At 41.5% G+C, this 26,770-nt stretch overlaps 5 protein-coding genes across 5 annotated transcripts in view; 3 read left to right on the top strand and 2 right to left on the bottom strand.

The window, feature by feature from the left end:
- LOC133838068 (G protein-coupled receptor kinase 2) overlaps positions 1-13,558 on the bottom strand; it is a 58,506-nt gene extending 44,948 nt beyond the window's left edge. The window contains exons 1-2 of the mRNA XM_062269021.1: positions 12,651-13,558; positions 7,260-7,294 (exon numbers count right to left, since the gene is read on the bottom strand). The gene's annotated coding sequence lies outside the window, so the exon portion shown is untranslated. The remainder of the gene's footprint in view (positions 1-7,259; positions 7,295-12,650) is intronic.
- A 164-nt stretch (positions 13,559-13,722) lies between these two features.
- LOC133838067 (polyribonucleotide nucleotidyltransferase 1, mitochondrial) lies at positions 13,723-16,904 on the top strand. The gene is made up of 4 exons (XM_062269020.1): positions 13,723-14,086; positions 14,150-14,569; positions 14,686-15,906; positions 15,968-16,904. Exons 1-4 carry the CDS (start codon positions 13,947-13,949, stop codon positions 16,512-16,514), a joined length of 2,328 nt encoding a protein of 775 aa, XP_062125004.1. The 5' UTR covers positions 13,723-13,946; the 3' UTR covers positions 16,515-16,904.
- On the bottom strand, positions 16,136-23,031 carry LOC133838066 (eIF-2-alpha kinase GCN2). The gene is made up of 11 exons (XM_062269019.1): positions 22,557-23,031; positions 22,318-22,490; positions 21,746-22,251; positions 21,000-21,630; positions 20,346-20,939; positions 20,109-20,288; positions 19,839-20,047; positions 19,348-19,643; positions 18,236-19,288; positions 17,221-18,173; positions 16,136-17,154 (listed from the first exon to the last, which is right to left on the bottom strand). The coding sequence occupies exons 1-11, from the start codon at positions 22,611-22,613 to the stop codon at positions 17,028-17,030; spliced, it is 4,779 nt and encodes a 1,592-aa protein (XP_062125003.1). The 5' UTR covers positions 22,614-23,031; the 3' UTR covers positions 16,136-17,027.
- A 128-nt stretch (positions 23,032-23,159) lies between these two features.
- Positions 23,160-24,500, top strand: LOC133838071 (uncharacterized). Its single transcript, XM_062269027.1, has 2 exons — positions 23,160-24,161; positions 24,221-24,500. Exons 1-2 carry the CDS (start codon positions 23,292-23,294, stop codon positions 24,476-24,478), a joined length of 1,128 nt encoding a protein of 375 aa, XP_062125011.1. The 5' UTR covers positions 23,160-23,291; the 3' UTR covers positions 24,479-24,500.
- Positions 24,501-24,717: 217 nt separating this feature from the next.
- LOC133838070 (uncharacterized) lies at positions 24,718-26,420 on the top strand. The gene has a single exon (XM_062269026.1). It carries the CDS (start codon positions 24,858-24,860, stop codon positions 26,253-26,255), a length of 1,398 nt encoding a protein of 465 aa, XP_062125010.1. The 5' UTR covers positions 24,718-24,857; the 3' UTR covers positions 26,256-26,420.
- Positions 26,421-26,770: the final 350 nt, after the last annotated feature.

Here is a 26,770-nt window from a genome sequence, read left to right as displayed (position 1 = left end):
AAGAGAGTACTGACTGCTGGTGGTATATTAGTTTGGTATATTTTAAGAATACTCTTCAAAATTCAAAATAAGTGGCGAGTATTTCACAGTTGAGCACTCGACTTAAGCTTTCTTACTTGTTTTCTATAAGTTTTTCATTGTAAATGAAACAAGAATTTATTCAAATTTTTAATTCTTTATATATTTATTGTAGCGTCTATTCACAATTGATAATAACTCAAAATTATTTTTAAAATACAATATTGTGCCTCAAAGTTGTATTACTTATTATTCTATAAATCTTTTTTGTTTGTATGAAGCAAGTATTTCTTTCATGAAATATTGAATTCATCATCTATTGATTGTAGTGTCTATTTACAGAAGATACGCACTGTAATCCAGCTCGATTTGTTTGGCACAACAATATGGCATAGGAATTTGTAAATATGTTTATTGTTATTTGTTGCCGCCCCTCTCTGCGCTTCTCTCTCTCTCTCTCTCTGTCTCTGTGTCTCTGTTTCATTCATTTGTGATCACAGCAAATTCCAACTGTGGCGCGTTTCATTCATTGCATTGCGATGGGCGCGTCAAATGTTTTGAGGAATTTCAAATTCAGAATTGAGTATTCTAATGGGCAGGCCTTGGCGGCGACGCGTCGATTACGATTGCCGCAACACCAACAACAACAATAACAGCAACAGCAAAGACAACATCAGATTCAGGTCTGTGTTTTTTCTATTTCTTTTTTTTAGTTGTTGTTGATAATACGCAACTGCTATGGCAAGTATTTATTTTACTCATTTCACATAATTAATTAATGAGCAAGTTTAAAACACAACTAATAAATAAATGAGTGGAATACACATTTCTGTGTGTGTGTGCGTAATTATTTTATAATCGAATTCTAAGCATAACCGCAAAAGTGTGAATGTGTCACAATAGCGAGGCATTTTAATCAGCATAATAAATAAATGCGGTCGCATTGCATATGATTAACTTTGTAATCACACACTCTGCTATGAATAAATTATCGATCGATTTTCATTTTAATTAAAGAGAGAGAGAAAAAACTGAATATGAAATGAATTAAGAAATGAATGGAAAAGCAAAAGATACAACTGTAGTTAATGATATGTCATTAAAAGGAAATTAATTGTAGTTTGCCATCCGCAATCAATAATAATTTGCACGTTTAACGGGGCTATTAAGAACACATTTGACCCCCACGTCCACACGCCCCCATCGTGGGCGCATGTCAAAGCTAAGCACTCGCTGCTGGTGCTGCAAAGTGCCCATTTCAACTTGAGTATGTGGAGTGCAAGTAAACAAAACGCCAGCAGCAAAGGCAACAGCAACAGCTCTACAAAGCTGTCCCGCATTGCGCCAAGGCTGGCCCGCATTTGACCCGACCAAAAAGCTTTACGAATTCGCCTGAGTAAGGCCACCTGTATCAATATATAAGTATTTACTCAAGTCTCTCTCTCTCTCTCACCCGCTCTCTCTCTCTCTCTCTGTGCGTATATTTATGGATGCCACTGTATGTGCAAATTGTGTCGATGTGTCTGTCAAACCTCATTTAAATACTATGACGATGTTTTATTGACACTGTGTGTATGTTTTAATTTGGCTTTTGCCTTTCACCGCTGACCGCACCCCTCTGCTGCTCCCCTCTCTGCTCCGCTCTTCAGCTCGCCACACGCTCAATGCGCCGTTCGTTGTTCGCTGCTGTTCGCTGGCACCTGCTATAAATAAAAGCGAACGGATCGCTTTGACGTCACTGTGACGTCATTGAGAATCGACAGCAATAATAATAACAAGGCATAAACATTAACTTAATCATTGTATTTAAAAGTGTCTAAGCAATGTCTTTCTGGTCTCTCGCTCTACTCACAGAAACTGGTTTTCGTTTTGTTTGTTTTGTTTATTTATTATTGTTGTCTTATTATAAAAGATTTGCATAATAATTTCAATTTAGATTTATTGACACACACACATACACATACACCTTGTTGCTACCTGTGTGTGTTGTGTTGTGTATTTACAAGTCTTACAACATTTTGCAAATATTTTCATTCGTCGTCGTCGCTTATACTAGAATTCCCTTGTGTGTGTGTGTGTTTGTTTCTCATTTTCATTTTGATTTTGAATTTTGTGAGAATCAAAAATATTTTTATTAACTTGGCGCTGCTCGTTTTTTATTTCGTTTGTGTTTACATTTCATTTCGAATGCATTATTTTGCTGTTGCTGATGCATTCACGTCTTAGTTGTTCTTGTTTTTAGTTTTTAGTTTCATTTTGTGGTCGGTCATTTGCATTAATTGGCAACAGCAACGTCGCTGCCCATTTTAATTGAATTTCCACAATGATCATAAACTTGACGCGTTTATTTTTGATTCGTGTTTTATTTCACTCTCTGTGTGTGTATTTTCTTGATTTTTATTTTATTTTCGCATTATTACTATTATTTTGCTTTGCTTTCTGGCACAAGGCTAACAATTGCGTTAAATGTTCACCGCGTTGCTATGTTTGCTACTTTTGTTGTAATTGCAATTGTTGTTGTTGTTGTTGTTGTTCGGCGGGTTTATGAATGGTTTGCTTGTTGGTCAAGCCTTTTGGGTCTTTCGCCCGTGTAATGCATAAACAAATAAACGGATGAAAAAAAAAAAGCAAACCTTGACCAAAGTTGTTAATTCAAATGTCGTAACATCAATCGATATATATTTTTGATATTGTATCTATATCAATCAGCAAATGCATATATATTTTCATGTGCATTAATCAAATTCGTTTGCATATCCGGCGCAAGTAAATTTGCCTTACACAAAAGTAGTTTTTTTTTCGCCCATTTTTACATTGCATATTTTCCTCGCTAACGAATTTATCAATCAATGGGCATTGGCAATCGCAATGCCAACAGGCAAATGGCAATCGGATGGCGCACATTCAATACTATTTCAATATATAATTTAATTTCATTCTTTTTTACTGTCTTTCCTTCTCGGACCAATTGAATTGTCGAGGCTATTACTACATTCAAAATATACTATTGGGTAGAAAATATGTTATATTGTCAACCTTAAAATATATATGTTTCAATGTGGCCCTAATCATATTGGATTTGGCCAAAAGTTAAGCCACAAGCTGTCCCAACTTGGGGTCAAAGAGTTAAGACATTGAATCTCTGGCAGGCAGACAAAACTGTCAACTAAGCTGAGCAAGGCCAAAAATGCGTGTTAACTGCATGTTACATGCCACATTAAGCTTTACAATATTTTAACTATGCAAAAGCCAAGGGAACAATTGTCTGACCTTCAAGAGGGCAATCATCATAAATGCATTTATGTATTAAAAAAAAGAAAGAAGAAAATAAAGCATTGTGAACATTATGATGCAGCACTTTTGGCCTGTTAAGCAAATCTCACTGACAGTCGACCGTGGTGGCCAACTAACTGAAACCGCAGCCACAGATGACCACACCACAACGACAACGACAACGACGATGATGATGATGACCGCGACGCTGCCTTGCAACACACACACACAGACAGCGTGTGGCAAGTTGAGTTGACCTGAGCTGACGTCCATCTGCATATGCTTTATTTACTTCATGCTTGTGCAACAAAAGTAAAAAAGTAAAAAATAAAAAGCAGCCTGCCAATCATATATATAAAAATAATATAGAAAAAAAGAGCGTCAATATTTGCTCAAAGTTTTGCTGCGGCACGTTACCTTTATAGCCGCTTTGTTGTTTTGGCTTTTATATTTTATTTCACTTGATTTTTTTACTGGCTTGCTTGCTTGCCTGCTGGCAAATTGGCCACCGCCGGACACAGAATCAGAGATGGTATGAAATATTTAAATTGTGCAGCCACAAATGGGCAAACAAAGCATATATCATTTAGATCTGTGGGGATTAAAAATGCGCAGCGAACTAATGCTCAAGTTCATATGAAATATTTGATAAAGCTTTTGAGTAAATAAAAAGACGTGCATATAGAAATATGAAAATTAGAAAATATAAAGCGAACTTGCATACCAGTGAATCTCTAGTGAATTTTAAAGCCGCCTTTCAATCATTAGCTTGATGTGCGACAGCTGTGCCAAAAACTTGTCAGACACATTCAAATATTTGATAAAGCTTGGAATTTCATAAAGGCGTTCATATAGAATATGAAAATAAGAATAATACAGTTGGGAGTGCTCGACTCTGAGATACTCACAACTCATTGTAAATATAAAGCAAAACATACCAATTCAATATACCGAAAATATACGAAAATATACTTAGAACTGTATTTAGTATATCGACATACACTCAAAATATACCGAATTATCAATTGAGCGCTTTATTTGGTGTATCAATATACTATCACGCTCAAAATATACATTATGCAAAATATACTAGGATGAACGCTTTATTTGGTATATAGATATACTGATATAGTTCAAATATACCGTAGAATATAAAATATACTGGATTGACAATCTCGCGGAGTTCTTTATTTGGTATATATACTAACACACTCAAAATATACATTATGCAAAATATACTAGATTGAACGCTTTATTTGGTATATCGATATACTAATACATTCCAAATATACCGTAGAATACAAAATATGCTAGATTGCCAACCTCACTGAGCGCTTTATTTGGTATATAAATATACTAGCACACTCAAATTATACAATATTATGCAAATATACCGCAGAATGCAAAAATTACTAGATTGTTAACCTCACTGAGTGCTTTATTTGGTATATCGATATACTATTGCGCTCAAAATATACCATATTATACAAACTATACTAGACTGAATGTTTTATTTGGTATATCGATATACTAATATACTCCAAATATACCAAAGAATACAAAATATACAAGAATGTCAACCTCACAAAGCGCTTTAATTGGTATATTCAAATGCTATTACGCTCAAAATATGCCATATAATACAAAATATACTAAATTATAAACCTCACTCAAACTTTGAAGCCGCGCTTTAATCATAAAGTTGATGCACGACAGCTGTGTCAAAACTTGTCAGACGCACTCACAATAAAAATGCGAAAAAGGTATAGAGAAATAGTTGAAAATACTCGAATTTAACAGGTAGGCGAGCGAGAGCTAAAGAATGACAACGTCCTACGACCGATCGCCGGCAAATTTATGAGCTCATAAAGATTTCAACCGAAAGTCATAATGACAAACTGCTGCTGCTGCTGTCCGCTGATGTCGCTGGCAATTGTGGGACGATTTCGATACTTGCACTTTACGAGTTACGAGTTTTTTCTTTTCTTTCTTTTTTTTGTGTTCACGCTCACAGTTTTACATTTTCAGTTTTTCGCGTCAGTTGTGTTTTTGTGTGTCTTGTGTCTGTTGCAATTTACTCTCGCGTACAATGAGTGACAAAACGTGGGAGAACAACTTTCAAGTTGGGGGCTGCAGCAACTATCAAAAAGCTGGCAACAACTGTTCCATAAAAATGGCCAAGTTTGCGTTGCGCTTGCCAAGTGCAACTCTCCAACATTTTCCCTTCTTCTATGTATATGTATGTGTGTGTGTGTGTTTGTTCTTTTACTTATTTTCGTGATGTTGCAACGCTGTCAAGCGTCAAAGTTTGCACTTTAATACCGCACAAAACTAAATCTCTTTTGGGGGATATACACTTACAACTTTATGCTTTGTAATAGCTTTGTAATAGTTTTACACAACAACAAAACGTATCGATTGTTGCAACATTATTGTAGGGTATTTCGTTTGTTGTTTTTGTGGCGTTGACAAGTTGCTCGGCACGCCCAGAATTTAAAGAGGGCGGGCATTGGCAAATTACCTTAGCTAAACTTTCTGCACAACGACAACAAATGCAGCTCGCTTTTGTTGCCGTTGTAAAATAAAACAAAGCAGCAGCAGCGGCAGGTAAAATGACAGAGACTGCAGTGCAACAAAAGGCAAAAGTTTATGGGGCACAAAAACACAACAACCGTTAGCACAACAACAACAACAACGGCAAACCCAACGCAAAAGTTAAACACTAAAAATGTTTGTACAATTGTAGTTCTCTCTCTCTCTCTCTCTCTCTCTCGCTTTTCCATCTTTTTCTTATGCTGTGCTGTAGGTTATTTTTTTGTTTATGGCAAAGTGTACTAAATATTCCTAAACTAGCATTTTTTCGAGGGGAGCGAGGGGGCAGCAATTGGCGACAGGCGACGTCAGTTGTCCCCAACGAGTTACGAGTGAACAGCAACAGCGGCGAAATTCAATTATTGACTGCACAAAAGGCAGAACAGTTCCACCGTGCAGCGAACCACCCAAAACAGAAAACCACAGCCATTAAATAAAACGCAGACGCGCTTTTAGCCAAGCGCCAAGCGCCAGCAACATCAGCATCAGCAGCATCGGAAAAGGAAAAGATTTGCCCATTTATCGATGCACACACAATCGAAGCTCACAAACTCAACAAAGTGTACATAAATTCAGTGTCATAAAAAAGAAGGAATGAAAGTCTACTCGACTGGAAGACACTCTTAAGAAAGACACTGAAATTGTTGTCCGTTTCAATAAATTCAAAATTAAATGCTTCCAGAAAAGTCTATAATAAATAAATGGGATCAATCCTAAAACACAAACTTTGTACTAAATATAGTTAAGATATTTATAATCCCAGCAAACATTTCAAATAGGTTTCACCATAATAATTTAAATTTTAAACCTATACAGCTCAAGAACCTTCACTACAATCAAAAAAGAGAAACTTTCTAATAAACATAATCCATATATTTATACTTCCAGTAAACATTTCTAGAGTACAAAATATATTTCATTCTGCTGTAATAATTTCAACTTAAGATTCCTGACTACAATCCATTAAGAGAAACTCTATATTAAAAACTAATTTTTAAATTTGTAATCACAGCAAAAAACTTTCAAGTTATCTAAGCAGCTTTTCATCCTGCTGTCTGCACAAATATTCAAAATAATACAACCTAAGATCTAAAAGTTAAAGTTATCTACACCGCTTCTTACGCTTTAGCTAACCTTCAGAACTTCCTCAAGCAGGGTATAAAAAAAGGCAGCCGTGAAAACCAATAAAAATAAATACTTGAAATCACCTTTAGCTGGGCAATAAATGTATGCATATAAATTTGTATATAATTTTAAGAGTAACCATAAATATTTAGCCTCAGCCAGTAAAGAGGAAAATAAATAATACAAAAAACCAAAACTTAAATTAAGTTTATTTTAATTACCAAACATTAAAAGTATTTAAAGGTATTTACCTTGAGCGCTGCAGCGAAACCAGTTGCAGTTTTGTCTGTAAGAGCAAAAGTTAAAGTGGATTATTTAAATAGTTTGCAACACAAAAAATGCATAATTAAGAAGTTTTCTATTAGCCACGTGATACTATGCAGCAACAAGAAGGGAAGGCGGCCAGCAGAGAGTTTTATTGGCAACACAAAAAAAAAATGGGAAAAATTATAAAATTGCTTATGGCGAGAGGATCTCACACACACACACACAGACAGAACACACACAAAGTGCAGTCGAGTCAGAAAGACCACCCAGGATTTGGCTTAAAGAGAATTCTTGGTAACAAAGCGGCGACCACAATGCTAACTCTGTCTCTACATCCCGCTCTCTCTGTCTCTCTTTCCCTCTCAGGCTCAGTTTTAGCGTTCTCGGCTCGCTGCGCAATATTGTTAATGAATTCTACACGTATGGCTGCGTTGCTCTGAGCTGGGCTGGGCAATTGGACGCGCTGGCACAAAATGTGGCCCCAAAGCCTGGAGCCTGGGGCGTAGAAGAAGCAGAAGCAGAGAAGGAGAATCAGAAGCCGAAGCCGAAGCCGAGGCATGAGCCAGTTTTGTCTGCCAGCCAGGCGCATTTTTTTTGCTTGTTTCTTTTTTGCATAAAAATGTCTGTCGATTGTTGTTGTTGTTGCTGTGGCTGTTTTGTTCTTTATTACATTTATTTTGTGTGCTGCTGCTGCTGTTGCCAAGTCGCAGTGTCAAGGTGTTGGCCACATGGCGCTGCTCATGCATATTTACAGCTGCCACAGCAACAACAACAGTTATTGCCACTGACTTTAGGAATGGGAGTTCAATGCACAAATGATTGGTTTTTAAGTGCATGGCGTTGATGATTTAACTTTTTGTTTTTCTGCTCTGTTCTGTTCTGTTCGGTTTTGTTTTGTTTTGTCACGCTGATCTTTTGTTGTTTTCCCAAAGTTTCAATGACACTTTGAATAATTTTTTGCCTGTTTTTTTTTCTCTGTGTGTACGCGCCTGACTGACATGCTGATGGATCTTCGTTGTCCCATATTGCTGTTGACAGTAGAACAGCAAAATTCAATTCCAATTCGCACAAAATTCGCAAAAAAAAAAAAAGGTAAAAGGTAAAAGGTAAAAGGCTCAGCAGGTAACGTGCCAAGTTTTGAAGGTTCACGTGTCAAAGTGGCAATAACACTCAGTCAAAGCAAAGCCAAACGGGACGAGGGTTTGTCTTTAATCAAAATTGAGTGAACAAAAACTCTAAAGCACTGCCAAACCAACAACAACGGGACAACGGGACAACAAAAGGCCCAAAACAACTGCCGCTTGGCTGTTGGCCTTAAGCTCAAAAGTACTTTTTGCATACCCTGTTTTTTGTTTCTTAGTTGTTTTGTATGCACATAATCAAAGTGGAACCAACAAATATGTTTTGTAATTTTGTTTTGAGGCTTTTCGAATTGATTTCAATAACTTCGAACAACATTTATGCATAATAAGTGAGCATTTATGTATTTTCTTGGCAATTGATTGGTATGTGCGCGTCTCATCAGCAACATCTTCGATATAATCTATACTATATATCTTTTATGAACCCGGAGCCGGGGTTCTCAAATATGCACGCAAATAAAATGGCCGTAAGCCAAGAAGGAGCAACGAACACGTTCTAAGCAAAGCAAAGCAACTTACTGAGGCAGACACGCAAAAAAAAAAAACAAAAAATAAAAGAGAAAAGTTTAGCAAGGTCATTACAGAGGCAAGGCCGCCGCCTGTTCCCCGCTTGATTAGCTAAATTTTCTTATCAGGTGAAAGAGCGAGAGAGACGCATGCACAAGTAGACGGTAATAAGCCTTGAATACAGGAAATTAACTAAGCACACCTCTAGCATAGTTCATTTTACGCGTGCTCCTCTCATTTCTCCTCTTCACTCCTCTTAAGTGGCCCCAAAGTCTTTAACATTAATTCATCAGCTACCAGATACTTTGAGACCCTCTCTCTCTCTCTCTGTCTCTTTCCTTTAGTCGACTTTCAGCTAACGTCTAGCATAATGTTTACAATGTGGGATTAAATGGAATTTAAGTGAATTTATTGTCTGCTGTGTTTTTGGGAATGTTTTCCTAGCACATATACAAATTACACATAAAGATTATACTTAAGCTGATTAGATGCTGCCCCAGAAATTGAAAATCATTTCACATCTCTTGGCTCTTCAATTTGATTTTGGTATCAACACTTTAATTGAATTCTGAGTGTTTGTGTATCTGTTGTGAAACTAACTCGTAACTAGAGACGACAATCATAAGTTCCAACTACAACTACAACTTCAACTACAAATGTCAAATCCAATCATCACACATACACACACACAATAGAAGCTGGTAATAAGATCAAATTCTGGGGAAAAACGGCAAGGATTAATTGGATTCGAAATTGACAATGAACTAGGAGTCATCTCACACACACAGCATTATATAACCACAACAAGTACAATATGTTTTCTATGGTTTCAGGTAGCTGGGAAATCGATTAAAGAGTCAGTTAGAGGGTATGTGGAAGGCGAGCATTGTTGTGCACATAATGCGAGCAAAGTTTATAATCCGTTTTGGCCTTTTTTGGCTCTTGTCTAGTTTTGTGTTGGTCGCAAAAATGAGTTAAGCTGATTTTCATGCGACTGTTTTTTCATTCTTTCTAATAGACTACGACGCTTAGCAACACACTCAATGTAAAGCTGCTCCCAGTGCCACGCCCACAGGACAAGTGGGGGAGAGAGTGTGGTGTGGGTGTGCGGCAATTAATATCAATTCCGTTTGGCCATTAACATGGCCGAAAACATATTGGCTAACAAGTGTCAAAGTCGCGCCAAATTAGAGAGCCCAAAAGCCCAATGACGAAACGAAACGTGGCGCAAGGCGAGGCCAGAACTGGGATTGCAATTGGAATTGGAAGAGGAAGTAGAAGTGGAAGTGGAAGTGGATTGAGAATGGGAGACTGGCACTTTAACGCCATGACGCGTGCAAACGATGAGCAGCATGTGGCCAATCCCCAATCCTAGAACAGGACGAGACAGGAAAGGCCAAGCCAAACACGAATGGGTTCAGCATTACTGTTGCTGTTTTTGTTTTTGGGGCGCGTCGTTGTCCTGTTCTTGTTGATAATAATATTCGATTGAGTTTTATTTGCTTTGGGGTTTGGTCTCGTCCGGCTCAGCTCGGCTCGGCTCGTCCTGCTCATTGATGGTTTATTGTCTTTGCAGTCAGACAATATACACATCATGTGTATTGTATTTTCTCGACCCATATGTGTTTCGTCTCGTTGACTGTCTCTCTGTTTGTGCCCCTCCTGCAATTGTGACGCCAGCAAAACCCATCGGCAACGCCACTCGAATGCTTTTTATGGTGCCACAAAAATTATATATATATACGTATATATTCGCTGTCCACTTTGGCTAGGAGTAGACACAATGGAAATGTGACCATCGACGCCACATGTGGCCAACTCTGGCCAAGCACACGCTGTTGCTCGCAAAGCAACTTCTCTCTAATGGTCACAGTTGGTCCTTCAAATTGAAAACGCAGCAACGTCCGCTGCTGACGTTCGCTGCTGCCGCTGCCTCTGCCTCTGCTTCTTCTCGGCTGCTCAGCGTCGTTGATGAGTGATGAAGCGGAAGCGGCTGACGCTATCAGCAGCAAATGCTAAGCGCTCCCTAATTATGCAGCTCTGTCTGGCAATCGGCAATCAGTGTCACTTACAATGACACACAACAAAAACAAATGCAAAGAAGATAACAACAAAACACTACGCAACAGCAAATAAATACACTTCTCTCTCTATATGTATGTACTACAAATATATATCGAACACTTTGCGTGAGTTGTTCAAAATGTTTTAAATATAATCCATTTAAATCCTTCGAGTATTACAAGCTTTTAATGGCTACCATCGCATTTCAATAACCTCTCAATTCTGTAAATTATTTAAAACTCTTTCAATAGAATATATTCATATGCTTTCAAAGTTATCAGCATATTAATATTTATTTAGTATAATGCTTATCAGCGTTTTTTAAGTGAATTCTGTGAGCTATTTATAAATATTCTTTGAAGGACTTTAACTTAGTTTTAATATTTTTTTAATGCCTGTCAGCGCTTTCAAGTGGGTTCTAAATTCTGTGAATTATATAAAGTTTAGGTTGAATTAGTTCAATCACCATAATCTATTCAAATTCCCCCTCAACTGATTCATATTTATTGAATATTTCTTATCGGCATTATTTTAAGTGGACACTAAATTCTGTGAATTATATGAAGTTTAAGTTGAAGTAGTTTTGAATAACTGTAGATCAATATAAACTATTGAAGTCAACGTTTTTTTAAGTGGACACAAAGTTCTATGAATTATAAAATGTGCGGTAGATAACATAAGTTCAATATAATGCAAATTCTCACTCAAAGCATATTTATTTATTTAATTTTCCTAAATAGCTTTTAAAGCGCCACCAAATTCTGTGAATTTTATAAAAGCTTATTGAAATAGTAACTATAGATCAATATAATCTGTTCAAATTCTTTGAAAGTCCTCAAAATATTAGCATTTCTTTAATATTTCTAAATGCCTATCAGCGCATTTCAAGAGAACGCAAAATTCTGTGAATTATTGAAAGTTTATTGAAATCGACAGTCTGCTAATTGATTATCTATTTTCAGTCTAAATTAAATTATTCCAGTTTCAGGTAATTCAATTCGATTGATTGCTTATTAGCAACGATAAACAGTGTTTATTAAACATAGCGTTATTGAATGATTTCGATATATAGTATTTGTACAAGGTTATCGATAACAGTGCGTGCACTAAGGAAAAAAGAGACAGCAAGATAAACAAGCGACACAAACTGCGGCGGCGACCGGAAGAGCGCAAAGCATAATGAGTGTCGTCGTGTTTGTCTTATTGTTGTTGCTGTCGGCTGTTGTGCTAGCAATAGCAAGAAGAGGTTGAAGAGGCCTCAACCGATAAACATGAACAACAAGAGTGATAAGAATAGCAGAACAACGCAGCGCTGCGCAACGCAACGCTTTCACTCTCAGTGGCAGGCCATAAAGCACTCAATGCATCAGCAGTGCAACAGCATCAAAGGCATCGATTACGTTAATGAAATTGCGGGGTCCAAAAGCGTAACAGAGACAGACAACGTGTAAATTACAGTAAATACTTTAAAGCACTTATGCAGGCGAGTTGCAGAGCAGCCAGCTAATGAGGTGTGACAATTAAAAGGCGACAGACAAATGGGCGCAGCTGACTGCCAAGTGGGCAAGACAGAGACGGCTATGTGGAGTGAGTGAACACTTAAAGGAAGTGGAGGGAATGGGGAGGAGGTAAGAGTATCGTTAGTAAATGAGGAATTTTTACCTTGCTTTGTTTTTTTTTAGCTTGTGCTTAATACACGGGTTTAGTATGCGGTTTTATTTTTCGGAATTTTTCGCAATAATCAGAAATGGGGACCTGATAAGCGGGCGCCGTTGATGATAACACACAAAATTCGCAGAAGAAATTAAGTAAGGGTCTCACTGTGCAACGCGAACAACGACAACGCCTAGTGCAGCAATTTTCCGGCTTTTCACACAGACACACGCGACAGCGTCAACGGCGACGTCGGCAGCGATAGCGGCAGCGGCGGCACGCTTTCTCAGGCAAGTTTTTTTGCTTTTTGGGATTATTGCTTTTGCTTCACTGTGCTGCTGATTTTTCTGTTTTGTTGTTGTTTCTGTTGTTGTTGCACGACACCAATATGTACTTTTATTTGTTGTTGTTTTTTTTTTAATTTGACCGCATTTGTCGATTTTGGTTTTTCTTCTTTTTGTTGTTGTTGTTGTCGGTGTTGTTGCTGTTGTTGTTGCGGCTGCTACAATAGCGGCTCTCTTTGCGTTTTGCTTTTGGCCAACACAACGCACACACTTACAAAGCACATGCACACACACCAACTCACGCGCGCAGCGAAACACTCACACACACGGCACACACACACACGCGTACGAGAAAGAGCAAGAGCGGCAGCGGCGACAGCAGCGGGGCGACGATCCAATGAAACACACACAAAATGCCAAAAAAATTTTCAAGCACTTGCGACTTTTTTTAATTTGGCTCTAGCACACAACACGCACGTTCAATTTTTGCATATAAGATGTTGCGGCGGCTTTTTTACACGACGCGTCTTGTGTATTAACCAAAAACCTTTTGAAGTTGTAGTAAATTTATACGTCGTCCGCGCAAGCAAAAGAGGTATACTACACCCACGTCCGTTCGTAACACAAATGCTGTTAAATAACAGTCGCAGTCACTGGCGTTTAACATGCGCTGTAATAAAACAGCAGCATAGAGAGCGTAACATCGTAATTGTATGCAACACGTTTGTATTTCGATAAATGTTACGCGACTGTTAGAGTTGCTATCGCAAACAGCTGACGTCACAAATGCCGATAACACTATTGTTATGAGTGAGGATCAAAAGTTGTGAATTTAAAAGTAGTTTGTTGTTTATTAAAATGTTTAAGACGAGGTGTAAAATTGGTTTTAATTAATTTTAAAAAACAGTGTAAATATTTCTAGCATACATTCAGTTTTATGAATGCTTTGCATTGCGCATTGTGTGATTGTGAAGATTACACGAGGTCCGTTACCGGCACATTTGCTTTTAGATAATTCGCAATGATTTTCACTCGGAAAACATGGAAATTGCTAAACAATCGACTGAAATGTTTGGCTATAGCCCGCCTAAATGACCAACGTTGTCTGCAGAGCAGCGTGCACAGCGATGCGCCCACCGTGGAAGTCAATTTCAGCAATGGGTAACTACACGTTTTTCATGCCTCACGCAAAACAATTTCGTAATTCATTCAAAACTTTCGCAGACGCAACATGACCATAAGTTCAGGAAAATTGGCGCGCTTTGCCAATGGCACCGCAGTCTGCCAAATGGGCGACACCGCTGTTATGGTCACTGCGGTAGCCAAAGCGAAACCTACTCCAGGCCAGAACTTTATGCCGCTCGTGGTTGATTATCGTCTTAAGAACGCTGCCTCGGGACGCATTCCCATGAACTTTATGCGTCGGGAATTGGGACCCTCGGAGAAGGAAATTCTTTCGGCCAGACTCATAGATCGCTCGCTCCGTCCGCTGTTCAATAAGGATTACCGCAATGAGACGCAACTGGTGTGCAACATGTTGGCCATGGATGCGGTTCACTCACCCGATGTACTGGCCATCAATGCCGCCTCCATGGCGCTCTCTTTAAGTGATATTCCCTGGAATGGACCCATCGGCGCAGTGCGGTAAGTTTGTGAAATGTCTATATTTAAAAAAGGGGGAAGACCCGAATTTCAAATCGTGTTCGTATCAGAATGTAAACAATTTCCAATTTATAACGAACTCCAATTTATGCTTACAGTGTTGGTCTCTGTGATGGAGAAGTGCTCATCAATCCCACGCGCCGTGAACTGCAATCCTCGCAACTGGACTTGGTTGTCTCGGCCACCAAACAGAATCTAGTTGTTATGCTTGAGGGCAAAGGCAACGTGGTGCTGATGCAGGATCTGCTCAAGGCCATCAAACAAGGCACTCGCGAAGCACAATTCATCATACACGAAATCGAGAGACTACAGAAATCCTATGGCCGACAAAAGCGCACAGTGGATGCAATGCCAGAACCGGAACCAGAAATCGTGCAAGCTGTGCGCAGCATGTGCGAGATGCGACTACGTGAGATCTTCCAAGACGAACAGCACGACAAATTGTCACGGGACATGGCCGTCAACGATGTGCGCGCTAATGTCATTGATAAAGTGTGGTCTTCGTATCCGGATATTGAACCTGCGGCAATTGGCGAGGAGTTCAATCGCACGTGTCGTCTCATCTTTCGTGAACTGATCTTTGAGCGCAATCGTCGCTGTGATGGCCGCGATTACGACAGTCTCAGGAATATTAACTGCCAGGTGGACATGTATAAACCGTTGCATGGCTCCGCATTGTTTCAACGTGGACAGACGCAAGTCTTTTGCACCGTCAGCTTGGATTCACCCGAGAGCGCCATGAAGCTGGACACGCTGGCAGCGCTTGAAAGCGGCGGCTTGAAAGCCAAAAACTTTATGCTGCACTACGAGTTTCCTCCGTATGCCACAGGTGAAGTGGGTCGCATTGGGCCACTTGGACGTCGTGAGCTGGGACATGGTGCATTGGCGGAGCGTTCATTGTTGCCCACACTGCCACACGATTATCCATTCACGGTGCGATTGACATCGGAGGTGCTCGAATCGAATGGTAGCAGCAGCATGGCCAGCGTTTGTGGTGGCTCCTTGGCGCTGATGGATGCAGGTGTGCCTGTCACAGCACCTGCTGCTGGAGTGGCCATTGGATTAGTCACCAAATACGAGAATGATGATACGAAGCATCTGCAGGATTATCGCATATTGACTGACATATTGGGCATTGAGGATTATATGGGCGATATGGACATGAAAGTGGCGGGCACACGTAAAGGTTTCACGGCCATTCAAGCGGATCTCAAGATACCCGGAATACCATTGAAAGTAGTCATGGAATCACTGCAAAAAGCCACAGATGCCAAGTCGAAAATACTTGACATCATGGGTGAAGCCATCAGAGAACCACGGTGAGTTGAACTGCAATATTTTCATATACTATTTCTATAACTTATTCTTTTCTTTTCCCAGCAAATACCGCAAGGAGTGCTGGCCTGTGAGTGAAAATCTTAGCGTAGAGCCGCATCAGCGTTCGCAGCTCATCGGTCCCAGTGGATTGCACATGAAGCGCATCTATCTGGAGACGGGCGCTTCTCTCACACCCGCCGACGACAGCAATTTCACTGTTTTTGCGCCCTCTCAGGCAGCTATGGATGAAGCCAAGGAGCTCATCGATGGCTACATGCAGAAGCAACGAGTGCCGGATTTGGAATTCGGTGGAATTTACTCTGCCAAAATCACAGAACTCCGAGACACAGGAGTCATGGTCATTCTGTATCCCAGCATGCCTCCAGCGCTGTTGCATAATTCGCAGCTGGACCAGCGCAAGATTGCACATCCCTCGGTGCTTGGGCTGGAGGTGGGACAGGACATTCAAGTCAAATACTTTGGTCGTGATCCCGTCTCCGGTTTCATGCGACTCTCACGTAAAGTGCTTCAGGGACCGGCGATTGGCATCACACGCAGTCACAACAAGGTTGCAGCAGCGGCAGATGAATCGTCGTCTTCCTCCTCGTGAGACGAAGCTGTTCCTTCTCCTCTGGCAGTTGTTTAGTTTATGTTGTTGATACGTTGTTCTTAGACATGGAACTGCATATTTTAAGTTATAAATTTGGTGTACATTAAAAACGTTTCATGTAAAATACTTTTACAACATAGTTAACAAAATACATTTAAAAAATTGCAAAACATTTTTGATTTCTTACAAACTTAAAGTACTAAAATATAATCAGTGAAGATTCATTTCTTTCGAAAAGGAGTTGCTTTAAAAAACCTTTAAAAATTCGAAAACAATGCGAACTATAATTTGCTATGTAAAATATGCTTTAATCAATTGAAGATTCATCACTCTCTCTTCTTACTCTCACTATTTCTCTTTTTTATGCCATTTTTATAAAATGTCTTGGCACGCGTTTTCAAAAAACATTTTAAAACTGTGTTTGCAATCTTCTCTAGAAGTAGGATGACTTAGAACTAGAACTAAATTAGCATCAGTGGTATCCATTGTTTTAATTGGTTGTTGTCTGCTGTCCTAGATGATGACACGGTAATAGGAATCGGAAATGCTGTACAAGGCCACAATTGGTGTCTTGGCATCACTTAGTAGATCCACGACTTCCTCGTGTATTTCAGATATATAGCGCTTATATTTCGGAAATCTGCAAGAAAGTGAATTGTATTTAGTATTCCATAAAGAAATCAAGATCTACAATTTTTTCTCTCACCTTTCGATCACAAAATTCATTTCGGGTTCAGTCTCTTTTTTGCGCATCTCTCGCGGATTGATGGCACCAACTATGGCATTTAACACCGCTGGCGGCAAATCCACCACCAGCACCACAAACGTCTCCTGTTTGACGAACTGCGCCAACGTTGAGCTCATCTGATGCGCCACCTGATTCTCCAGACGTCGCTTATAATTGGCCGTTGGTTTGTCGTGGGTGAGGAAGATCACCTGCAAATTGGGCAACTGACCGTAGCTGCTCTTGATATTCGCACTGCTGCCCGATGTGCTGAGTCCATTCTCGCCACGTCCACCGCCTCCGCTGTTGCTCATGTTAGACATCTGACTGCTGTAGTCAACGACAGCTCCGCCGTTAGCTGCCTCACTGCGCATCATTTTCTGTATAAACTCTGCGAGTTCGGGGCGCGTCACGTGTCGTTCCTGGAAGCGATCGCGATCAAAGGAACGCACTCGCAACGCTCCATTCTCAGCCACCAGGATAACATGCAAGGCACCCAGTCGAGCCAAATCCTGCGCCTCTTCGCCGCAACCGCTGGCGGTCTCCACAATACCACAGCGTATGCCAGCGGACCACAGCAGACGCATTATGTAGGTGACATCTTTGAGAGGGGTGCGAGTGCCGCACACACAGATTCCTATGTCGATGGCACGACAATCCTTGGCATACTCCATGCCCACGGCAGCCACAAGTTTGTCCAGCGAGAACGAGAGTCCAGCACCGCTGAGCACACCACGTGTGGGCAGAGCGGGATTAAAACTTTGAGCCTGCTTCTGGAACTCGTGCAGCATGGCATCATAACGCTCGCCCATGGCCAGCACTGAAGGATGACCCGAGCGATTGGGCTTGAGGTCCGCGGTCATTTGCCAGACAATGCCACCGTTGCTAGCGCGCTCAAAACTAATTGGCAGACCGGCCCAGATGTTAATGGGACACTGCAAAAATAAGTTGTCAATAAAGTTTTATTTGTTTTACAAAGTGCAAACTTTTAACTCACCTTCACGCCCAGACTAAAAGCCAATGCCACCACAGTTTCCAGCTCCCGCAAAGCGCCGCGAGCTAACGAAGCAGCTTCTCCTTTGCCTCGCATCAGCGACTTTAATGCAGATTCATCAACGCTGCTTCTGGAGTTGGTCAGCAAAAAGTTGGCCAACAACATGTCCATCAAGGTCTGCGCAGAAGTGCGAGACTTCTCCATGATAACCGTTATGCTCGAATGGAACTGGAATCGCGAAATGCGACCCTCAATAAAGTCCATGAAGCCCTCGAATAAAGTGCCATATTGTGACTTGGGTACATTGCAAAAGATGAGAATGGCGCGCAGCAGATTCGTGTGATTCATGCGTATGGCAATGTTGCGCTCCTTTAACCTGGGCAACTCGCTGGTGATCTCAAAGGCCAACGAAAGCAGTTCCGCATCCACCAGTTGGCTGTTTGTGCTCGGCGTAACGATGTCAAAGCAGCACTCGTAATTCTGCTTCGGATGGAAGTTGAAAACGCGTTCTTCGCGATAAACACGATCCACGCAATAGCGACGTATGAGATTCACGCCGTTCATTGTGACATGTCGAGCAAACTGTGTGCGCAGATCGCAGGGCAACAGCACCACACAACCCGAATGGGTCATTAGATGCACCGCATTCGGATTCGCATTGGCGCTGCAATTGCGTGAGGAGAGCGGTGACAGCAGCGGAGAATCGACCTCGATGGCGCCGTGTTTGCGAAACACATTCACCACTTTGCCCTTGACAAACTCTATGAGCGGATTGAGAGACACAATGTCATCGATAACGATGGCCGAATTCCAGGATTTCATGGCGCGACTGCTGCTCAAATGATAAGTGTGTTCCAACACCTCGTCGCTTTCCTGCTGCAGACAGCGTGCCACGAGATTCTTGTAGGCTTTGCTCTGAGGATTGGCCAGAGCATGGCGGAGCATCTCCTGCAGCTCATTGGCTTCCAGTTCAGCGGGTGGCACCAGATCTGAGACAAGCAACTCTTCAGCTGTGGGTCGCTGGGCGGGATCATGGTTAAGCAGCCAGCGTAGCATCTGCAAGGAAAGAGAGGGAATTCAATATGGAATCATTTACTGAATTATAGAGTCTTAACCTTTATGGTCTTCTCGTTCTTCGCATCCTGCAGCATTTTGTCAGGTATAACAATCGATGTTGTTCGCAATGCCATGATAGTTTGTGCGCGTTCCATGCTAGTGTCAAAAGGCGGCTGACACATCTCAAACAGTATGATGCCCAGCGTGTACATGTCCACCTTCTGATTGTACACAGACTTTGAAGCATTTCCTGTCAGCTCAGGCGCCACATAAAGCGTGGTGCCCACTTTTCCAGTACCCGTGTTATCTTCCGTCGACGTCACATGCTGTGTCGCTGAATGTGTTGGATATTCCGCTGAAAAGGCAATCTTATTAATGACTTTTTTCATGTAAGCTAAGTAGGAACAACTACAGGTAACTTTAGACTGTAATAAGTACTTCACTTCTGCCTAATGACTAATTAAATTTAGTGAAAACTTGTGTTTCATTATCTCTTAGTTGCTTATATTCTAAAAACTTATGTTTTTGATAGTAAACTTGTTTTGCTTACCGTGAGATTGCAGCGCCAGAAAACTCGTTGTGGCAAGCCCGAAATCGCCAATTTTGATTTGATCATGCGAGTCAAGGAAAATGTTGACAGGCTTCAAGTCGCGATGAATCATGCCCTGCTGATGGATGTGCGACAAACCCTCGGCAATCTCGCGAAACAGACGCCACAAGCGATCCGTGTTCTCAAACAGATTGTCATCGATGGCAGTGCTGCAAAGCAAACAGCACAACTTAAAGATCTTCTAGTTGAAACTGTTTGAAATAAGTTTACCGCAGTGTGCACTTTTCGCAGAATTCCATTTGAATGTACATAACCTGCATCTGAGGATGCGGCGAATTGGTTTTCTCCTCCTTGTCATTGTCAGCTTCATCATCGTCAGTGTAGACAGCCACTTGGCCATCGGAGTCAACGAACTCAATGCCATCCGAATCAGAGTCCTCCATGTGTGGCCTACAACAAAAGTATTTAAATTAGTTACAATTATTGAAAGTTATGTTAGGGACTTACATGTAGCCATTCCACATGCTGGACGACTCATCATCGGACTCATCCTCCGGCACAGCGATTCCAAGCTGCGGCGACTTGGCTGGCTTTGTGCTCATCTCTTGACTTTGTGACCAATCACCGCCCAGAACTTTGTCCATTTCGGCGGCATCTGCATCGCTAACACTCTCAATCCAACTGTTGAAATAACGCACAACATTCTCGTGATTGAGACGCGACAGCAACTCCACTTCACGCGTCATCTTTTTATACAGCTGACGACTTCTCGCCGGCAGCGGTATGCGCTTAATGGCATACTCTCGATTGTCCAGAATGTTGCGCACTTTAAGTACATCGCCAAAGGCGCCTTTGCCCAAATACATCAGCACCTCGAACTCGGTGCGCAAACGAGATTGACTCAAAACCAACGAAGGGATTTGAAAGGGCACAACAGCACGTTGCACAGCCAAATGAGCGTGCGTGGGTTGTGGCATTAAAGAATTGCGATGCTGCGTGTGCTGCACAGCCATGTGTTGCTGCTGTGTGTTGTCCACGTAGAGGCGCAGAAACGGATGCTCCAGCAACTCCGAGGCGGACAGCGTGCGATCTGAATTACATCTGCAATTAGAAAAAGCAGTTAACAAACTGATTTGACCAAGAATTAAAATATTTATTTACTTGTCTACAAAGTCGCGCATCTCGTAGCTGTTGGTTGACATCAGCGACTCAACGAGCGCACCCAAGGCAGGCAAATCTCCGCGGCTGCTGCTCTGCCCAGCGCCGCCGATAAGCTCCAACAAACTGGGCACCAGCGAGAAGTCTGTGCAGCGTATATTTCCCGCATTGTCCATGAACACGGTACTGTCAAGTAGATGGCTATGGGAGACACCTTTGTTGTGTAGAAACACCAAAGCATCCAGCACGCCACGTGCCACCATGCGTGCGCCATCCATGCACCAACCCAGCGTCGAAGAGATGCTGAAGACACTTGTGCCTAGCAGGAAATCCTGCACCAGATAGACAAGCAATCCTTCCTTGCGTTTGATGCACAACACGCATTCGTATTGTATAAGATTCTTGTGCTGCAGTTGCGCCAATGTCGCCACCTGTTTCTCTATGGTCGCTATCAGTTCATCCACACGATGATTACCCGCACACTTGGGCTCTGCGCTCCAATGGCATTTGCCATTGCCTCCACTGCAGGGCTGCTCTAGCTGTGCATATTTCACATTCCACTCTGTTATGTAGAGCAGCTGTCCACTGTGCATATCCACTCCGGAGTAGGCGATGCAACCACGCTGCGAGTGTCCTGCGTAAAAGTGAACAAGTTAGGTCTCATTTCGATAAACTAAGGGAAAGGGCCTTATTGGGATAAGGCCTTTTACCAGCAATTCCTATTGTCACAATGCCATAATAGTAATTACCTAAGCAACAGCCTCTTTGGATTTGTCTGCCCATTTTGTGGAAATAGAGCGTTTCCGTATTGCGATGATCCAGACACTTGTTGGGATATGTGTGTCCACGATAATAAGGCGACGAGTTCTCCGAGCTCTCCGAAGAGCTGGGATGTCGATTGTTGGACTCGCTCATGCTGCGCCTTGGTTCGCCACGTCGCTTGGCCTCCGTTTTGAAAATCTCTTTGCGTCTCTCCACCTCATCGATGAGCGTCTGTCGCTCCAGCGTCTCTTTTTGCTTCTGCATATCCAATTGCTCCTGTTCACGCTTTTGTTTCGCCTGCAGCATTTCATCGTAGAACGAACCCTTGGGCGGCTTGTTATGCTGCAGCAGAAATGCTTGGACTGTCTGGGCAAGCTCATAGATCATCACTTCGCCGCGCAGCTGCTGAGATTGTTCCTGCAGCTGATTGAGCAGCGATTCCAACAGCTGATCCGACATGCCCTTCGACTCTTCCAGCATTATTTTGGGAGCACTGCAACCAAAGTGATTATTAATCAAATATTTTGAATTTTAAATTATTTTTAATTTTAGAACTTACAGTTTGGGATACTTGGAGGGGCAAGTAACGTGCAACTTGGTGCACACATAAGCTTGTGGCAGCCCATTTGAAGAGTCCCGCAGGGGACTCAACAAGATGCGTATGTCGGTGGGCTTCCATTGTGTGGGATCACTTTGTGGTCTCAAGTCCTCGACATCGGTGCTGAAAATTGACTGAAAAAATAGCCGGCATTTATTTCATCATACTTTCAATATGGTGGGCAAAGAAAGTGCGGTTACCTTTATAACCTCCAATTCCTGAGTTTGCCTTTCGCGAAATGATTCTTTCGCAGCCATTTAGCAGAGTAGTTGTTCATTAAATCTCAATTGAATTTATGCTCGAATTGCACTCAGTTTGCAGTGCGTTCTGCGAATACTGGACTCAAATGTGCGTGGGTGTGTGTATGTGTTTGTTTTCTATGGATTTGTGTCAGTGTGTGTGTGAGTTTTGTTATGAATATTGCGGCCGGTGTGTGGTTTCTGCATGGGCAGCTGTTTCATTTTCCACTACTTTAGGCATCACTCTGCTGGCTTGCCTTTGACGCTTAACCGTGAAGATTTTCAGCCGCAGCAATTATAATTAACAAATGCGTCTGCTTAATTGCCTTAAATGTGCAACTTGTTGAATATTTGTCCACTTTAATTTTTCCACTTGCGAGCCGTGTGTGTTTGCGCGTGTGACCATAATTTGAAAATATCTTTGCTGTTACCAACATAGGCAATCGATAGGCGCTGTAGTTGGTATTTCTGATGTTTTCTTGCATACGATAGTGCAAATGTATACGGTGTAGTATATAATTGTTAGTATTTTTCGAAATCGACATGCCTCCATATTTATCTGGCGCCACATTGCTTACTGCGAATAACGGTGCTTAAGCTCAATCAGAGTCGTTCGTTAAATGGTTTTGTTTGTTTGCATATAATTTTGTATTTTTTAATTGTTTTCATATTAGTGATTGTTTTGTAAAAGTTAATATGGCTGAAACACGCGTTGTTGTGCAACTCACTGAAAACCATGGCAGCGATCAAGAAAATGCCGCCAGCATTGCAGATGATGTTCCCTTTGGCGGCGAACTCAACGTGCTGGATAAGAAAACATTACGTTTATTATGCTGCCAAAATGCAACAAAACCTCAAGTGATGGTGGCCCAAAAACTACGCTTCGATGCACTTTACGTCAATAACAATGAAGAGCACAAACTACGTGAACTAAACACTTTGCTAAACAATCTGTTTGAGGAGCAACGCGACTGTTTGTTGTTGCATCTGACAGCTCAACGTGGATACAATTTAATGTTGCTGGTCGACACGCTGATTGTGCAGATCAATGTGAAGCTGCAACAGCAATGCTTGAAGCTAGTACAATGCGACATGCACTACAGACACATTGTCGAAGGCAATAGTTGCAATTCGTTGGACGCGCATTGCGTATTCCAGGATACAAAGCAATTGATGGCCTGGCTACTCAACGAGTATCGTTTGCGCACCTCGTTAGCCCAAGGACACGAAGCCTTCCAGGTGGAATACTCGGTAGTCCACCCGGAGCAGGGATATCGATTCAGTGTCAACTTGCACATTGTGCTTGTGGCCATGGAGGAGCTTTGTCGCGGCACTTTGTGCAGTTTCCGTTGCTACTTCAGCAATGATCCCATCTCGGCTGCTCTCTCGATCACCGAATTGACTTCCTATGTGCGCCATGCAGGCGAACAGGTTGCAGACAAGCCTTTGTACTTGCTGATGTTGTGTCACGTGCTGGTCACCGACAGAAAAATCAGTTGTAAACATGTGCAGATGCTTGGTCTGGCCAATTTGGCTTGCAAGCACGAGCAGGATCAACAAAAGGATGTATGTAAACTGGGAATTAAGTTTGCAAATCGAATTTTATACTATGTTTTATCTTTCAGCACTACGAACCGCAGGCAATCACTCCTATTTCAAGCCACAATCCTCTCTTGCAATTTGAGCAGCTTAGCAACAGTTTGAAGGAGGTCAATGATTGCTTCAAGCTAGTCCAAGGATTCATGTTGCAGTATCAAGAACAGGAGCAACAACTGCAGGATATTCGCCAGAGTTTCAATCAGGAATGCAGCAACTTTGTGCCTGCTCTGCTAGCTTCTAAAGAGCATCTGCTACAGGTTGTGAATTCAATGACGCAGCAGTAAAAAACATATATTTATAGTTCATTTATTTTTATTTTTTTTTTATTTTACCTGTGCAACGATTTGTCATTTTAATGTCATCCTAATTTTTAAAAAGATTATAATTAAACATAATTCTTTATCATTTTATTCTTAATTAACTAAGTTAAAAACAGATGTTTAATGAAAAGTAATTCCTAGTTGTATTTTTGTAAAACTCTACTTTAAGAGATATTTGTCAACATTTTTTGAATCATTGTTTTTTAAATCAGTTGAAACTGAATGTAGATGTATTTCCATATATCTGTAAATCTAATTTTTATTCGAATGAACTAAGCAACTAAATTTTATTTAAGCTAACAAAATTGAAAATTGTTTTCACGCAATTTGTCACTGTAAGAGGATGAATGAAAAGTCCCATCGCGTAGTTGTGTCCCTAACGGATGCAATGCACAATTTACCACGCAGTATCCGAGAAAGTCTGCTTGACTGTGAGCTCAACATACTGGATAAGAATCGATTGGTAATGCGCATGAGAGCTTCAGGCGGTGCCGAAAGTTGCTATAAGGAAATGCAGTTCGATGCAGTTGGATACGAAGATGACGTTTATGTGCGCAACGAGCTTAGCGAAATCTTAGTGCAGTTGTTTCAACATCAACGCAATTGCTGCCTGTTGCGTTTGACGCCCCGTCGCACGCACAATGTGAAGCTGATGACACGTCTACTCTACTCGGATGTCGACAAGGTGCTGGAGAAGCTGCCCTACCAGCTGGTCGGCATCAATGTGGAGTATCACGATCTGCGCAAGTTCGACATGATCAACATGCTGAGCACTGCGCATCGTGGTCGTCTAAGTCGTCGGGAAATGAAAACCACTCGCGAGATGTTTCAATGGCTGCACAACGAATACAGCTCGGTGCGTGGACGAGGCACTGGGGATGACTTTATCAATCTGGAGTTTGTGCTCTGTGCCGAGGGCGTCAAACAAATGCACGTGAATCTGGCCATCTTCAACATATTCGACTGCAATGGCCGCACGGATATTGGCAACTTTTTCAAGGAGTTGCCCAGCGGCAAGCTGTGCAAGAGCACACTGCTCACGGACTGCATCAAGGAGTCGTTTGATCGCAATCGTCACATCTACACGGTGGTGTTGTGTGAGATGCCACTGGACAAGGAATCGCCTCGAGAGAAGCACAAGTTTCTGCGGCTGGCAAATGTGGCTTTTATGAGTAATGAAGCTGAGACTTCCAAAGTGACAGCTATGCAAGTGAAGCATGCGTATTCCACACAATCACTGCACAGTGGTTCGATGCGAAGCAGCAGCTCGCAATTGCAACGTTCATCGCGCACAAAGTATCTGCGTTGTCGTCCCTTGAATCTGTCGCTTGATGATCACAACAAGTTGGCTGCGTGGTATAAACGCATTGACAAGAAGTTTGCCGAAGTCAAGGTGTGCATGGAGCGGCATTATAATGTGAAGTATCGCCAAAAGTTTCTCAAGATCTGCAAGCAGCTGAAGAACTTCGCCTGGTTGCAGGACAAAAGCGGCGGCGATGCTGGACGATTGATGCTGAAGCATAGCATGCGAGATGAAGCCATCACCAGCAAATATATTGAGACGCTGCGGCAGTTTCGACAGCTGGAAAAAGAGGTGGAAAGATCTCCGTTTGCCTGCACCTTGTCCACTTATATGAGCACCAAGAACTATGCGCTGATGAATGCCGCGAAAGCGTTGCAGGTTCGAGAAATTGCCAATTTGCAAGAGCAGCGAAGTCGCATCAAAATTGGAAATCCTTAAGACATAAACATATTTCGAAAATGATGTGTGGAAATTTTCATTGTCAAGTTTTATTTTTATTATGTTATAGTATATTTAATATGCAATGAGAGAGAAACACGAAATATTTGTGGTTTCAACGGGTATACATATAATATAATATACATAAAATACATATTTATAGTATATACACATCTATATAAATTTTCATTTTGCAAATATTATTGTCAACAATATGTTCCATAATAGTAGTTTTAGTTTTTTTTCTTTCCCCAGCTGCGGCTTCGGGCCAACGAAACAGTTCAACAATAGTTAAGATGCGCCCTCATACAATGTGTAACAGTTTAATAAATGAATTGCCTAAGCAAACAGGATAATGATTTCATTTTGTTTTCTTGTAACGCTAGAACGCTAAAAACATTTAAAGCAACATTCAAAAAACTATTGATAAATGCATACAACAATTGAATGAATACGTAATATAACTCGCTATAAATATTATTCTGTTTTTAAATCTTCTTTGTAATCACTGTTAT

This window comes from Drosophila sulfurigaster, chromosome 2R (genome assembly GCF_023558435.1).
Source record: "Drosophila sulfurigaster albostrigata strain 15112-1811.04 chromosome 2R, ASM2355843v2, whole genome shotgun sequence".
Lineage (NCBI taxonomy): Eukaryota > Metazoa > Arthropoda > Insecta > Diptera > Drosophilidae > Drosophila > Drosophila sulfurigaster.
The sequence above is the reverse complement of the archived record's forward strand: the minus strand, read 5'-3'. Positions and strand labels throughout refer to the sequence as shown.